The sequence below is a fragment of the Macaca nemestrina genome, chromosome 2 (assembly GCF_043159975.1).
Source record: "Macaca nemestrina isolate mMacNem1 chromosome 2, mMacNem.hap1, whole genome shotgun sequence".
Classification (NCBI taxonomy): domain Eukaryota; kingdom Metazoa; phylum Chordata; class Mammalia; order Primates; family Cercopithecidae; genus Macaca; species Macaca nemestrina.
The window spans coordinates 112208723-112222602 of record NC_092126.1 but is presented as its reverse complement, the minus strand read 5'-3'; the positions used below and the strand labels follow the sequence as shown (position 1 = coordinate 112222602).

Below are 13880 nucleotides of genomic sequence, written 5' to 3'. Positions count from 1 at the left end.
AAAGACATGACAGTGAGTTCCTGGGTTCCCATATATCCCAGATGGGGTGCTGGAAAAGCCTGAAATCCAGATCTGCCAACAGGTACATTCAACGAGCAAAACTCCATCTCAAAAGCAAAAACAAAATGAAAAAAAAAAAGAACAAACAGAGAATCAGCTGGTGTCAGCTAGGATATAGAAGAACTTAACACCATTAATTAACAAAAGCTATGTGAAATTTATAGAACACTGCACACAGCAACAACAGAATGAACATTTTTTTTCAAGTCTATTCACCCAAATAGGGCATATCTTGGAATATAAAATAAAACTTTAAAAATGTAAAAGATTGGCCGGGCGCGGTGGCTCAAGCCTGTAATCCCAGCACTTTGGGAGGCCGAGACGGGCGGATCACAAGGTCAGGAGATCGAGACCAGCCTGGCTAATACGGTGAAACCCCGTCTCTACTAAAAAAAATACAAAAAAAACTAGCCGGGTGAGGTGGCGGGCGCCTGTAGTCCCAGCTACTTGGGAGGCTGAGGCAGGAGAATGGCGTAGACCCGGGAGGCGGAGCTTGCAGTGAGCTGAGATGCGGCCACTGCACTCCAGCCTGGGCGACAGAGCGACACTCCGTCTCAAAAAAAAAAAAAAAAAAAAAAAATGTAAAAGATTGGCCGGGCGTGGTGGCTCACTCCTGTAACCCCAGCACTTTGTCCAAGTGATCTCATTGTTCAATTCCCACCTATGAGTGAGAACATGCGGTGTTTGGTTTTCTGTTCTTGCGAAAGTTTGCTGAGAATGATGGTTTCCAGCTGCACCCATGTCCCTACAAAGGACACGAACTCATCCTTTTTTTATGGCTGCATAGTATTCCATGGTGTATATGTGCCACATTTTCTTAATCCAGTCTGTCACTGATGGACATTTGGGTTGATTCCAAGTCTTTGCTATTGTGAATAGTGCCGCAGTAAACATATGTGTGCATGTGTCTTTATAGCAGCATGATTTATACTCCTTTGGGTATATACCCAGTAATGCGATGGCTGGGTCATATGGTATTTCTAGTTCTAGATCCTTGAGGAATCACCATACTATTTTCCACAATGGTTGAAAAATGGCTAGTTTTTTGTATTTTTTAGTAGAGACGGGGTTTCACCGTGTTAGCCAGGATGGTCTCGATCTCCTGACCTCGTGATCCACCCGTCTCGGCCTCCCAAAGTGCTGGGATTATAGGCTTGAGCCACCGCGCCCGGCCTGAAAATTCTTTAAGAATGTTGAATATTGGCCCCCACTCTCTTCTGGCTTGGAGAGTTTCTGCTGAGAGATCTGCTGTTAGTCTGATGGGCTTCCCTTTGTGGGTAACCTGACCTTTCTCTCTGGCTGCCCTTAACATTTTTTCCTTCATTTCAACTTTGGTGTATCTGACAATTATGTGTCTTGTAGTTGCTCTTCTCGAGGAGTATCTTTGTGGCGTTCTCTGTATTTCCTGAATTTGAATGTTGGCCTGCCTTACTAGGTTGGGGAAGTTCTCCTGGATGATATCCTAAAGAGTATTTTCCAACTTGGTTCCATTTTCCCCCTCACTTTCAGGCACACCAATCAGATGTAGATTTGGTTTTTTCACATAATCCCATATTTCTTGGAGGCTTTGTTCATTTCTTTTTCCTCTTTTTTCTCTAGACTTCTCTTCTCTCTTCGTTTCATTCATTTGATCTTCAATCATTGATACTCTTTCTTCCAGTTGATCGAGTCGGTTACTGAAGCTTGTGCATTTGTCACGTATTTCTCGTGTCATGGTTTTTATCTCTGTCAGTTCGTTTATGGCCTTCTCTGCATTGATTATTCTAGTTATCCATTCTTCCATTCTTTTTTCAAGATTTTTAGTTTCTTTGCGCTGGTTACGCAGTTCCTCCTTTAGCTCTGAGAAGTTTGATTGACTGAAGCCTTCTTCTCTCAACTCATCAAAGTCATTCTCCGTCCAGTTTGATCCGTTGCTGGCGATGAGCTGCGTTCCTTTGGAAGGGGAGATGCGCTCTGATTTTTTGAATTTCCAGCCTTTCTGCCCTGCTTTTTTCCCATCTTTGTGGTTTTATCTGCCTTTGGTCTTTGATGACTGTGATGAACTGATGGGGTTTTGGTGTGGGTGTCCTTTCTGTTTGTTAGTTTTCCTTATAACAGTCAGGACCCTCAGCTGTAGGTCTGTTGGAGATTGCTTGAGGTCGACTCCAGACCCTGTTTGCCTGGGTATCAGCAGCAGAGGCTGCAGAAGATAGAATATTGCTGAACAACGAGTGTTGCTGTCTGATTCTTGCTCTGGAAGCTTCGTCTCAGGGGTGTACCCTGCCATGTGAGGTGTGAGGTGTCAGTCTGCACCTAGTGGGGAATGTCTCCCAGTTAGGCTACTCAGGGGTCAGGGACCCACTTGAGCAGGCAGACTGTCCGTTCTCAGATCTCAACCTCCATGCTGGGAGATCCACTGCTCTCTTCAAAGCTGTCAGACAGGGGCATTTACCTCTGCCGAGGTTTCTGCTGCTTTTTGTTTAGCTATGCCCTGTCCCCAGAGGTGGAGTCTACAGAGGCAGGCAGGCCCCCTTGAGCTGTGGTGGGCTCCACCCAGTTCGAGCTTCCTGGAGGCTTTATTTACCTACTTTAGCCTCAGCAGTGGTGGGCGCCCCTCCCCCAGCCTCGCTGCTGCCTTGCGGTTAGATCTCAGACTGCTGTGCTAGCAACGGGGGAGGTTCTGTGGGCGTGGGACCCTCCCATCTAGGTGTGGGATATAATCTCCTGGTGTGCCGTTTGCTAAGACCCTTGGTAAAGCACAGTATTAGGGTGGGAGTTACCCGATTTTCCAGGTGTTGTGTGTCTCAGTTTCCCTTGGCTAGGAAAAGGGATTCCCTTCCCCCTTGTGCTTCCCAGGTGAGGCGATGGCTCACCCTGCTTCACCTCTCGATGGTCGGGCTACACCAGCTGACTAGCACCGATTGTCCAGCACTCCCCAGTGAGATGAACCCGGTACCACAGTTGAAAATGCAGAAATCGGCCGGGCGCGGTGGCTCAAGCCTGTAATCCCAGCACTTTGGGAGGCCGAGACGGGCGGATCACGAGGTCGGGAGATCGAGACCATCCTGGCTAACACGGTGAAACCCCGTCTCTACTAAAAAGTACAAAAAACTAGCCAGGCGAGGTGGCAGGCACCTGTAGTCCCAGCTACTCGGGAGGCTGAGGCAGGAGAATGGCGTGAACCCGGGAGGCGGAGCTTGCAGTGAGCTGAGATCCGGCCACTGCACTCCAGCCTGGGCGACAGAGTGAGACTCCGTCTCAAAAAAAAAAAAAAAAAAAAAAAAAATGCAGAAATCACCCGTCCTCTGTGTCTCTCGTGCTGGGAGCTGGAGGCTGGAGCTGCTCCTATTCGGCCATCTTGCTCTGGGCCAAAAACCAAATTTTGTATTTTTAGTAGGAATGGAGTTTCACCTTGTTGGCCAGACTGGTCTCGAACTCCTGACCTCAGGTGATTTGCTCACCTCGGCCTCCCAAAATGCTGGGATTACAGGCAAGAGCCACAGCCCCCAGCCAAATAACCCATTCTTGGATAATCTCTAAGAGAAAGTCTCAGTGAAAATTGAAAACTGTATATTGAGCTGTAAAACCACCTGCATTGTGACTGGGGTATGAGGATTAAATACATGGGCATAAGAGAAGCGACTCCCTTAGTGCCTGGTACAAGGTGGGTATTCACAGAATGATGGCACAAGCTCCCTATGGCCATGGTGCCACTCACCACCCCTCTTTTCCTGAGACTTCCTTTCCTAAGACTCCTGTTCTTTCTATTTCCTTGCCTTTGGCAGTCATTCCTCCTCTCCTTGCTTTCTTGATAGGTCAGTGACCTATCAAGATGTTCTTTTGGACTCTACTTTTCTCCTGTTCATTCACTTGCTTTGCAAGCCTAGACTTTTTCAAAGCTTCAATACCACCTCTAGGAAAGTAACTCACAGAAGGTCCTCTCCAGCCTGACTTCTTTCAACCTCACAAGGCCTTGGAAATGCCTTCTGAGGTGGAAGTAGGGAGGATCTGGTGTCGTCACTGAGTTTTCCAAGTTGGATCCTACATTCCTGCTTTTATAGTGGGCAGCTGCCATCATGGCCCCTGTACTTAGTCTCTTCTGCTTTCTCTTGCTTTATTGAAAGTCAGTAGAAGGTTTCCTGGGAAATTCCTGCAGTCACTGGAGAGAGTAGCACTCCTTTTCTCTTTTGAACTTCAGGGCTGTTTGCTTGCCTCTGAGCACTTGCTGCCTGTGGGAATTTCCTCTTCAGTGCTCGATTGGATGCTTCTCAAAGGCTATGTTGATGTCTGGTGCTTTTTTATATTCTCCACAGCCATAGGAACTGAATTTGCACCACATGAAAAGAGAGTTTTGGGAAGTGTTAAAGCATGCATAAAAAGAGTTAGAACCAGCTGAGTGTGGTGACTCATGCCTGTAATCTCAGTAATTTGGGAGGCCACGGTGGGCAAATCACATGAGCCTAGGAATTCAAGACCAGCGTGGGCAACATGGTGAAACCCTGTCTCTACGAAAAATAGGAAATTAGCTGATGTGGCGGCACATGCCTGTAGTCCCAGCTATTTGGGACGTTGAGGTGGGAGGATCACCTGAGCCCAAGAGGTCAAGGCTACAGTGAGCTGTGATCATGCCACTGCACTCCAGCCTGCGGAGTGACAGTGTGAGACTCTGTCTCAAAAAAAAAAGTCACTTGCCGGGTGTAATGGCTCATGCCTGTAATCCCAGCACTTTGAAGGCCAAGGCGGGTGGATCACCTGAGGTCGGGAGTTCGAGACCAGCCTGACAAACATGGAGAAACCCTGTCTCTATTAAAAAATACAAAAGTAGCTGGGCATGGTGGCGATGCCTGTAATCCCAGCTACTCCAGAGGCCGAGGCAGGAGAATCTCTTGAACCTGGGAGGCGGAGGTTGCCGTGAGCCAAGATTGCACCATTGCACTCCAACCTGGGCAACAAGAACGAAACTCTATCTCAAAAAAAAAAAAAAAAAGTCGCTTTAAGAGATATTTGTTGTTTTCTCTTTAGTTAGAACTTTGTTGTTGTTGTTGTTGTTGTTGTTTTTGAGATGGACTCTTGCTCTGTCGCCCAGGCTGGAGTCTACAGTGGCATGATCTCGGCTCACTGCAACCTCCGCCTCCCGGGTTCAAGCGATTCTCCTGCCTCAGCCTCCCGCATAGCTGGGATTATAGGCATGTGCCAACAATACTGGCTAATTTTTTATATTTTTGGTAGAGATGGGAATTCACTGTGTTGGCCAGGGTGGTTTCGAACTCCTGACTTCAAGTGATCCACCCACCTCAGCCTCCCAAAGTGCTGGGATTACAGGCGTGAGCCACCGTGCCTGGCCGAAATATTGTTTGCTATTGCAGTTATACTAATCTTTGTAACACATATAGGTAGATTTATAAAATATGGGGAGTTAACTTTGCTGCCCTCTGTGTGTTTATTTTTTAATTTTTATTTATTTATTTATTTTGAGACAGAGTCTCTGTCACCCAGGCTGGAATACAGTGGTGTGATCTCAGCTCACTGTATCCTCTGCCTCCAGGGTTCAAGTAATTCTCGTGCCTCAGCCTCCCGAGTAGCTGGGACTATAGGTGTGCACCACCATGCCCGGCTAATATTTGTATTTTTAATAGACACGAGGTTTCACCATGTTGGCCAGGCTGGTCTCGAACTCCTGACCTCAAGTGATCCACCCACTTTGGCCTCCCAAAATGCTGGGATTATAGGTGTGAGCCACTGCGCCAGGCCTTTTGTTTTATCTGTGTGTGTGGGTGTGGGTGTGTGTGTGTGTCTATCTATCTATCTGTCTGTCTATCTTTTGAGACAGTCTCACTCTGTTGGTCAGGCTGGAGTGCAGTGGTGCCCTCACACCTCACTACAACTTCGCCTCCCAGGGCTCAAGTGATCCTCCCACCTCTGCCTCCCAGTAACTGGGACCACAAGTGCACGCCACCATGCCTGTCTAATTTTTGTATTTTTTGTGCAGACAGGTTTCGCCATGTTGCCCAGGCTGTTCTCAAACTTCTGGGCTCAAACAATCCAGCCACCTCGGCCTCCCAAAGTGCTGGGAATATAGTCGTGAGCCACTGTTCCCAGCCTGTATGTTTTTGTTTGTTTGTTTTAATAAATAAATAAAATATTGGGGTTTTCTGTTTTTGTGGGGTTTTGTTTGTTTGTTTTTTTAGTCCGAGTCTCGCTCTGTCTCCCAGACTAGAGTGCAGTGCTGTGATCTTGGCTCACTACAAGCTCCGCCTCGCAGGTTCAAGCGATTCTCCTGCCTCAGCCTCCCTAGTAGCTGGGACTACAGGTGCCTGCCGCCATGCCCAGCTAATTTTTCGTATTTTAAGCAGAAGCAGGGTTTCATCATGTTAGCCAGGATGGTCTCAATCTCCTGACCTCGTGATCCACCCGCCTCAGCCTCCCAAAGAGCTGGAATTACAGGTATGAGCCACCGTGCCCGGCCTGTTTTTGTGTTTTAACTAGGTTTCCCTGTGTTGCCCAGGCTGGTCTTGAATTCCTAGCCTCAAGCGATCCTCCTGCCTTGGCCTCCCAAAGTGCAGAAATTACAGGCATGAGCCACCACACACAGCCTAAAATATTGTTTTGTTTTTATTTTTTTTTCGAGGCAGAGTCTCGCCCTGTTACCCAGGCTGGAGTGCAGTGGCATGATCTTGGCTCACTGCAGCCTCTGCCTCCCGGGTTCAAATGATTCTCCTGTCTCAGTGTCCCGAGTAGCTGGGATTACAGGCGCCCATCACCACGCCTGGCTAATTTTTGTATTTTTAGTAGACATGGGGTTTCACCATATTGGCCAGGCTGGTCTTGAACTCCTGACCTCAAGTGATCCATCCGCTTTGGCCTCCCAAAGTTCTGAGATTACAGGCATGAGCCGCTGTGCCCAGCCCATTGTTATACTTTCTAGCAAAAAAAAAATATATATATATATATGTGTGTGTGTGTGTGTGTGTGTGTATATATATATTTATTCCTGACAGCCTGAGGTAGAAGAAAGGTAGTTAACTTAGATACAAATAACTGCTTGCCCATTTAGGAATCTAAGACTAAGCAATTAACATTCTCATGGGTGTCTCCCTGCACATGTGTACAAATATCTGAGAAGTGCCTGGCTTTGGTTAATTGTCTCCTGATCAGAATCCATTACTTACTAAGCCAGGCACAGTGTTGTGCACCTGTAGTCCCAGCTACTTGGGAGGCTGAGGTAGGGAGATCACTTGAGCCCAGGAGTTCAAAGCCAGCCTGGACAACAATGGGGGACCCCATCTGAAAAATAAAACAAAAGGAATCCATGACTTGTTAAGAGTCAAGGTATCTTTCATATGCCTGCCTTCCATCTTGCATATTCCTCCCATGTCTCTTCATTAACTTTAATCCTACCTCTCTTTCAGGTCCCAGACATTTTTGCGGCAAAATAATCTTTGATCACTCCTGCCTACCGTGATCTCCCCTTCTTACCTTGAAATTTATGTAGCACTTGTCTTCTGTAGTTTCACCAAGCACATTTCATGTGCTCATATGCCTGTCTTGAACTATAGACTTTTTTTTTTTTTTTTTTTTGAGACAGGGTTTCAACTTGTGTCACCCAGGCTGTAGTGCAGTGGTGCAATCTCGGCTCACCGCAACCTTAGCCCCCTGGGCTCAAGTGATTCTCCAAGCCTCAGCCTCCCAACTAGCTGGGACTATAGGCACACACCACCGTGCCCAGCTGATTTTTGTATTTTTTGTAGAAATGGGGTTTCACCATGTTGCCCAGCCTGGTCTTGAACTCCTGAGCTCAAGTGATCCATTTATGGCCTCCCAGAATGCTGGGATTACAGGTGTGAGCCACTGCACCCATTCTTGAAATGTAGACTTTTTATTCCTATGTATTTTGTTGTTGTTGTTGTTAATATTGTTGTTTTTGGGACATAGTCTTGCTCTGCTGCCCAGGCTGGAGTGCAGTGGTACAATAATAACTCACTGTAGCTTTGACCTCTCAGGCTCTGGTGAGCCTTTCACCTCAACCACCCAAGCACAGACATGTGCCACCATGCCCAGCTAACTTTTTTCGTGTATTTTTTCGAAGAGCGGGTGTTTCACCATGTTGCCTAGGCTTGTCTCGAACTCCTAGGCTCAAGCCATTTGCCCACCTTAGCCTCCCAAAATGCTAGGAGTACAGGCAGTGAGCTACTGCATTCAGCCAAGCTTCATATTTTGATATTTTGTATTATCTTCCCATTAAGATTATAAACTTTTTTAGGGCAAGAACAATCTAATTGTTTTGGATTTAAAAAATTTTTTAAAATTCTGGATTCTAAGGATTAAATGATTGTTTTATTCTCTCTTTTGGTGAGATGTCTTTTTTTTTTTTTTTGAAATGAGGGTCTCACTCTGTGACCCAGACTGGAATGCAGTGACATAATCTCAGCTCACTAGAGGTATCTTTTATGACATTGAACAGTGACAGTGAGCTCACAAATGTTTAGGCGTTTTCTGTTTTGTGTTCTATTTATGACCCATAGGTGGCACCTATTGAGTGTTAGATAGCAAACAACAGCATGTGGGCAACTGGCTGGCTCAGGCTACAGGTTCTTTTCTTCCATTGATGACTCAAGATTAAAGTATCAATTAACACTTAATTAACACAGTAACTTACATATTCCTCTAATATTTGCTTTGGCCAGTTTCTTAAACCATAGATGTTCCTGTATATAGGCATTTATTAGAATTTTCATATTCTTTCTTGTAGGACCGGGTGACTTTTAGAAGAATCATAGTGAAAAATAATGCAAAAAAGAGGAAGATGTTTGAATCATTTATTGAGTCTGTGCCCCTCCTTAAATCGCTAGAGGTAAAGTGGCTTGAATGAGAATCTGTTCATGGGGATCAGGAAAAGCTTTTAAAACTATTCTGTTGTTAGGTGTTCAAATCATACTATTCTAATCCCATTTCTGTGTTGTATAGCTATTGTGACTTTCAGTTAAGGTCTTTTCCTTTTATTTCTGAATTTGTCTGTTGTTTCAGGTGTCAGAACGAATGAAGATAGTGGATGTAATAGGAGAGAAGATCTATAAGGATGGAGAACGCATAATCACTCAGGTGAGTGAGGGCTTTACACAGCTCCTTTCCTGGAAGTCACCCCTGAATAACTAGTACATCATTTATCTCAAAAATCTTGCCAGACATAGTGGCTGACGCCTGTAATCCCAACACTTCGGGAGGCTGAGGGAGGTGGATCGCTTGAGACCAGGAGTTCGAGACCAGCCTGGCCAACATGGTGAAACTCCGTCTCTACTAAAAATACTAAAATTAGCTGGGTGTGGTGGCCCACGCCTATAATCCCAGCCACTCGGGAGGCTGAGGCAGGAGAATTGCTTGAACCCAGGAGGCGGAGGTTGCAGTGAGTCGAGATTGCGCCACTGCCCCCAGCCTGGGCAACAGAGTGAGACTCCATTTCAAATTAAAAAAAAAAAAAAAAACTTCTATGTTCTCCCACTGTTGGGAGCTCTTATTACCAGGTAATAGATCACACTTCAGAGGACAATTATATAGTCCCCTGAAGCTTATTGATGTCCGTCTTACTGACACATGCAGATCACTTGCTTCCGCTCACCTTTCCTTGGCTTCTAGTGTTTGTTCTTTGGATGTCATTTTCTTTTGACCTTGAGTAAGTTTCATCCATTGCTATTAGAACCTGGGGAAGGTTAAAGAGTTCTGCCCTCTAACTTTCTATATTTGACACAAAGGCATCCTTTTGGCTAATCTAACACAAATCAGAGTCCACAGTCTTCAGTGATTAACCAAATTTGTAAGATGTCTGGTATTTCCTTTGTGCATTTTTCTCATGTTATTTTGGGATACAGTAAGGATTACTAAACAGTGGGCTAGATCATTGTAATGAGTACTGTCTAATAATTTTCTTTATCCACTGTGTTTGTATTTTTAATAAAACATAAATAGTATTGGACTTTTCCAGGTATCAGCTTCTCTGCCTATGGTTCTGGCTCAAGAGCACTGAGAAGATACATGGTTGGCCTAGTTTGGGTGATATGCTTATCCTTGAACCCAGTACTGAGACCACGAGGAGGAAAGGCTCAGATTGGTCAGGCGTGGGTCCTGTGGGTGGAGTTGGCCCCACTAGAACCACAAGGACTAATCAGACTTACCGTAAAAGGGGAAAAGAAAGCTCCCCTGGAAGAGATAAAGGACTAACAAAAATATGATGTCTACTCTGAGTCACATCTCTGAATGTATTTGTTTTCTAGGAGCCCTTACTATTAATAATTCTTTTAATTAGAAATTGATATATTCTATAAACATTTATTAAGATAGGTAGGACCAGATATGATAAGCACTATAATGAAGGAGTGTGTGAACGACAGTGAGAACATAGAAATGGAAGTAATACATACGGTTTCATCAAGGAAATGCCATTTGAGATGGGCTTAAAAAACAAGTGCAATTACAATGTTTGAAATCAGGGAAAGGTCCTTCAGAGCAAAAAAACAATATTAGCAAAGGCCAGTGGTGTGAGCTGTGTTTCAGAGCAGGTATCCTGGTATGGTAAGAATGTAGGACTGAGTTTCAGAAATGGGAGATGTTAACTGGCCACATTTGCTTCTGAATTTAAGGTGCTTTAAGTAACATTCAAAGGACCTCCAATTCATCCTGAAGGTTCTAGGCCTGTCTCATGCTGGGTTTTCACGAAGTATGTCAGGAGATGTGAAAAGTCATAGTGTTTTCTTGATTGTCTGTGCTCTTGAAGATAGAGTACTATCTATCTTCAAGGTAGACAGGTAGTGGTACAGAATGGACATTAATTAAGATGATATTAAAAGGGACTTATTATAGGCCCCTTTTGTCAATGTCTCTCATTGGACCAAGGCTTCTCCAAGTGAGATCCCAGGACCACCAGCAATCAGCATCATCTGAGAATGTTAGAATTGTTAGGAATGCAAGTTCTTGGGCTCCCCACTAGACCTGCTGAATCAGAAACTACATTTTATGTTGTTTCATTTTTTTTGGTCAGCTTTGTTACAGTGTGTTTTACATACAATAAAATTACTAAGTTTAAGTGTACAAATTGGAAGAGTTTTGTAACCATCCCCAGTGTGGTATTTCCATCACCCATACAGTTCCTTGTTTTGTATTTGCATTTGCAGTCACTACCCTCCCCCACACTCACATTCCTGGAAACCATTGATGTTTTCTATCACTGTAGAAATTCCGTTCTACAATTTAATATAAATGAAATCATGCAATGTATAGTTTTTGTGTCTGGTTTCTTTCTCTTAGCATAATATTTTTGAGATTTATCCGTGTTGTATGTATCAGTAGATCATTCCTTTTGCTGAATAATATTTCATTGTACAAATGTAATTTTTTTTTTTTCATTTTTCTGTTTTCTTTTTGAAACGGAGTTTTGCTCTTGTTGCCCAGGCTGGAGTGCAATGGTGCGATCTCAGCTCACCATAACCTCCACCTCCCACGTTCAAGCAATTCTCCTGCCTCAGCCTCCCATTATTTTTTCTTTTTAATGAGACACAGTCTTGCTCTGTCACCCAGGCTGGAGTACAGTGACATAATCTCAGCTCACTGCAACCTCTGCCTCCCGGGTTCAAGCGATTCTCGTGCCTCAGCCTGCTGAATAGTTGGGACTAAAGGTTCACGCCACCATGCCTGGCTAATTTTTTTTTTTTTTTTTTTTTTTTTTGAGACGGAGTCTCGCTGTGTCGCCCAGGCTGGAGTGCAGTGGCTGGATCTCAGCTCACTGCAAGCTCCGCCTCCCAGGTTCATGCCATTCTCCTGCCTCAGCCTCCCGGGTAGCTGGGACTACAGGCGTCCGCCACATCGCCCGGCTAGTTTTTTTTTGTATTTTTTAGTAGAGACGGGGTTTCACCGTGTTAGCCAGGATGGTCTCGATCTCCTGACCTCGTGATCCGCCTGTCTCGGCCTCCCAAAGTGCTGGGATTACAGGCTTGAGCCACCGCGCCCGGCCTGCCTGGCTAATTTTTGTATTTTTAGTAGAGACAGGGTTTCACCGTGTTTGCCAGGCTGGTTTTGAATATCTGACCTCAAATGATCCGCCCAGCTCAGCCTCCCAAAGTGCTAGGATTACAGGCGTGAGCCACCATGCCCATCCTTTGTGTAGACATATGTTTTACTACTCTTCAGTAAAGACTGTTTTTTTTTTTTTGAGACAGAGTCTCGCTCTGTCACCCAGGATGGAGTGCAGTGGCATGATCTCAGCTCACTGTAACCTCTGCCTCCCGAGTTCAAGCAAGTCTTGTGCCTCAGCCTCCCGAGTAGCTGGAACCAAAGGCATGTGCCACTATGCCTGGCTAATTTTGTTTGTTTGTTTTTGTTTTTAGTAGAAATGGGATTTCACCATGTTGGCCAGGCTGGCCTTTTTAGTAAATACTTAAGAGTGCAATTGCTAAATTATATGTTAACTTCATAACAAACAGCCAAACTGTCTTAAAATGGCTATACTGTTTTGTATTCCTACCAGCCATGCATGAAAATTCAGTTGCTCTGCATTCTCAACAGTAAATAGTATTTACAGCCTTAAAAAAAAAAAAATACAGTCAGGGTCTTGCTATATTGCCCAGCCTGGTCTTGAACTTCTGAACTCAAGCCATCTGCCTGCCTTGGCCTCCCAAGTGCTGGGATTATAGGTATGCCCCTCCATGCCTAGCCTTCATTTTCTTAATGGTATCTTTTGAAGAGAAAACAGTTTTAATTTTGCTAAGTCTAGTTTATCATCTTTTCTTCTTTGTAGTTTGTACTTTTGCTGCTGTATTTTAGGAAATCTTTGCAAAATCAATAATACTTTCTCCCAAGTTTACTTCCAAGACCAGCACTGTTCAATAGAAATAACATGTGAGCCACATATGTAATTTTTAAAATCTTTGGTCAGGCAGGGTGGCTCATGCCTGTAATCCCAGCACTTGGGGAGGCTGAATAGCTTGAGGCAGATAACTTGAGGCCAGGAGTTTGAGACCAGCCTGGCCAACATGACGAAACTTCATCTCTACTAAAAAGTAATACAAAAATTAGCTAGGTTTGCTGGTGCACAACTGTAATCTCAGCTACTTGGGAGGTCTAAGAATGAGAATCGTTTGAACTTGGGAGGCAGAGGTTGCAGTGAGCCAAGGTCATGCCACTGCATTCTAGCCTGGAGGACAGAGCAAGACTTGGTCTCAAAAAAATTGAAGAAATAAAAACTTTCAGTAGATACTTGAAATAGTCAACTTAATTTTAATATATTTTATTTAACCAGTATATCTAAAATATTGTTACATCTAAGTGATATAAAACTTTATTAATGAGATATTTTACATTTTTAATACTAAGTCTTCAAAATCTAATGTATGTTTTACATCTTTAGTACATCTAAGTTTATACTAGCAACATTTTAAGTGCTGAGCCACATTTGACTAGTGGCTAATGTATTAAGCAGTACAGCTGTAGACATTCACAATTTTAGCTCTTACCTTAGGTCTGTGATCCATTTTGAATTATTTTTATTGTTTTTGTTTTGTTTTTTTGAGATGGAGTCTCGCTCTGTCGCCCAGGCTGGAGTGCAGTGGCGCGATTTCGGCTCACTGCAAGCTCTGCCTCCCACGTTCACACCATTCTCCTACCTCAGCCTCCCAAGTATCTGGGACTACAGGCGCCTGCCACCATGCCCGGCTAATTTTTTGTATTTTTAGTAGAGATGGGGTTTCACGGTGTTAGCCAGCATGGTCTTGATCTCCTGACTTCGTGATCCTCCTACGTTTGCCTCCCAAAGTGCTGGGATTACAGGCATGAGCCACTGCGGAAGCAAGGTCTCGCTC

The 13880-nt window shown here is 44.5% G+C and overlaps 1 protein-coding gene across 1 annotated transcript in view; it reads left to right on the top strand.

Annotated features, from left to right (window-relative positions):
• Positions 1-13880, top strand: part of LOC105480625 (protein kinase cAMP-dependent type II regulatory subunit alpha) — a 105653-nt gene that overhangs the window by 76312 nt on the left and 15461 nt on the right. Inside the window, exons 7-8 of the mRNA XM_071091656.1 lie at positions 8789-8890; positions 9064-9138. Of these exons, the coding sequence (XP_070947757.1) occupies positions 8789-8890; positions 9064-9138 (177 nt within the window). The remainder of the gene's footprint in view (positions 1-8788; positions 8891-9063; positions 9139-13880) is intronic.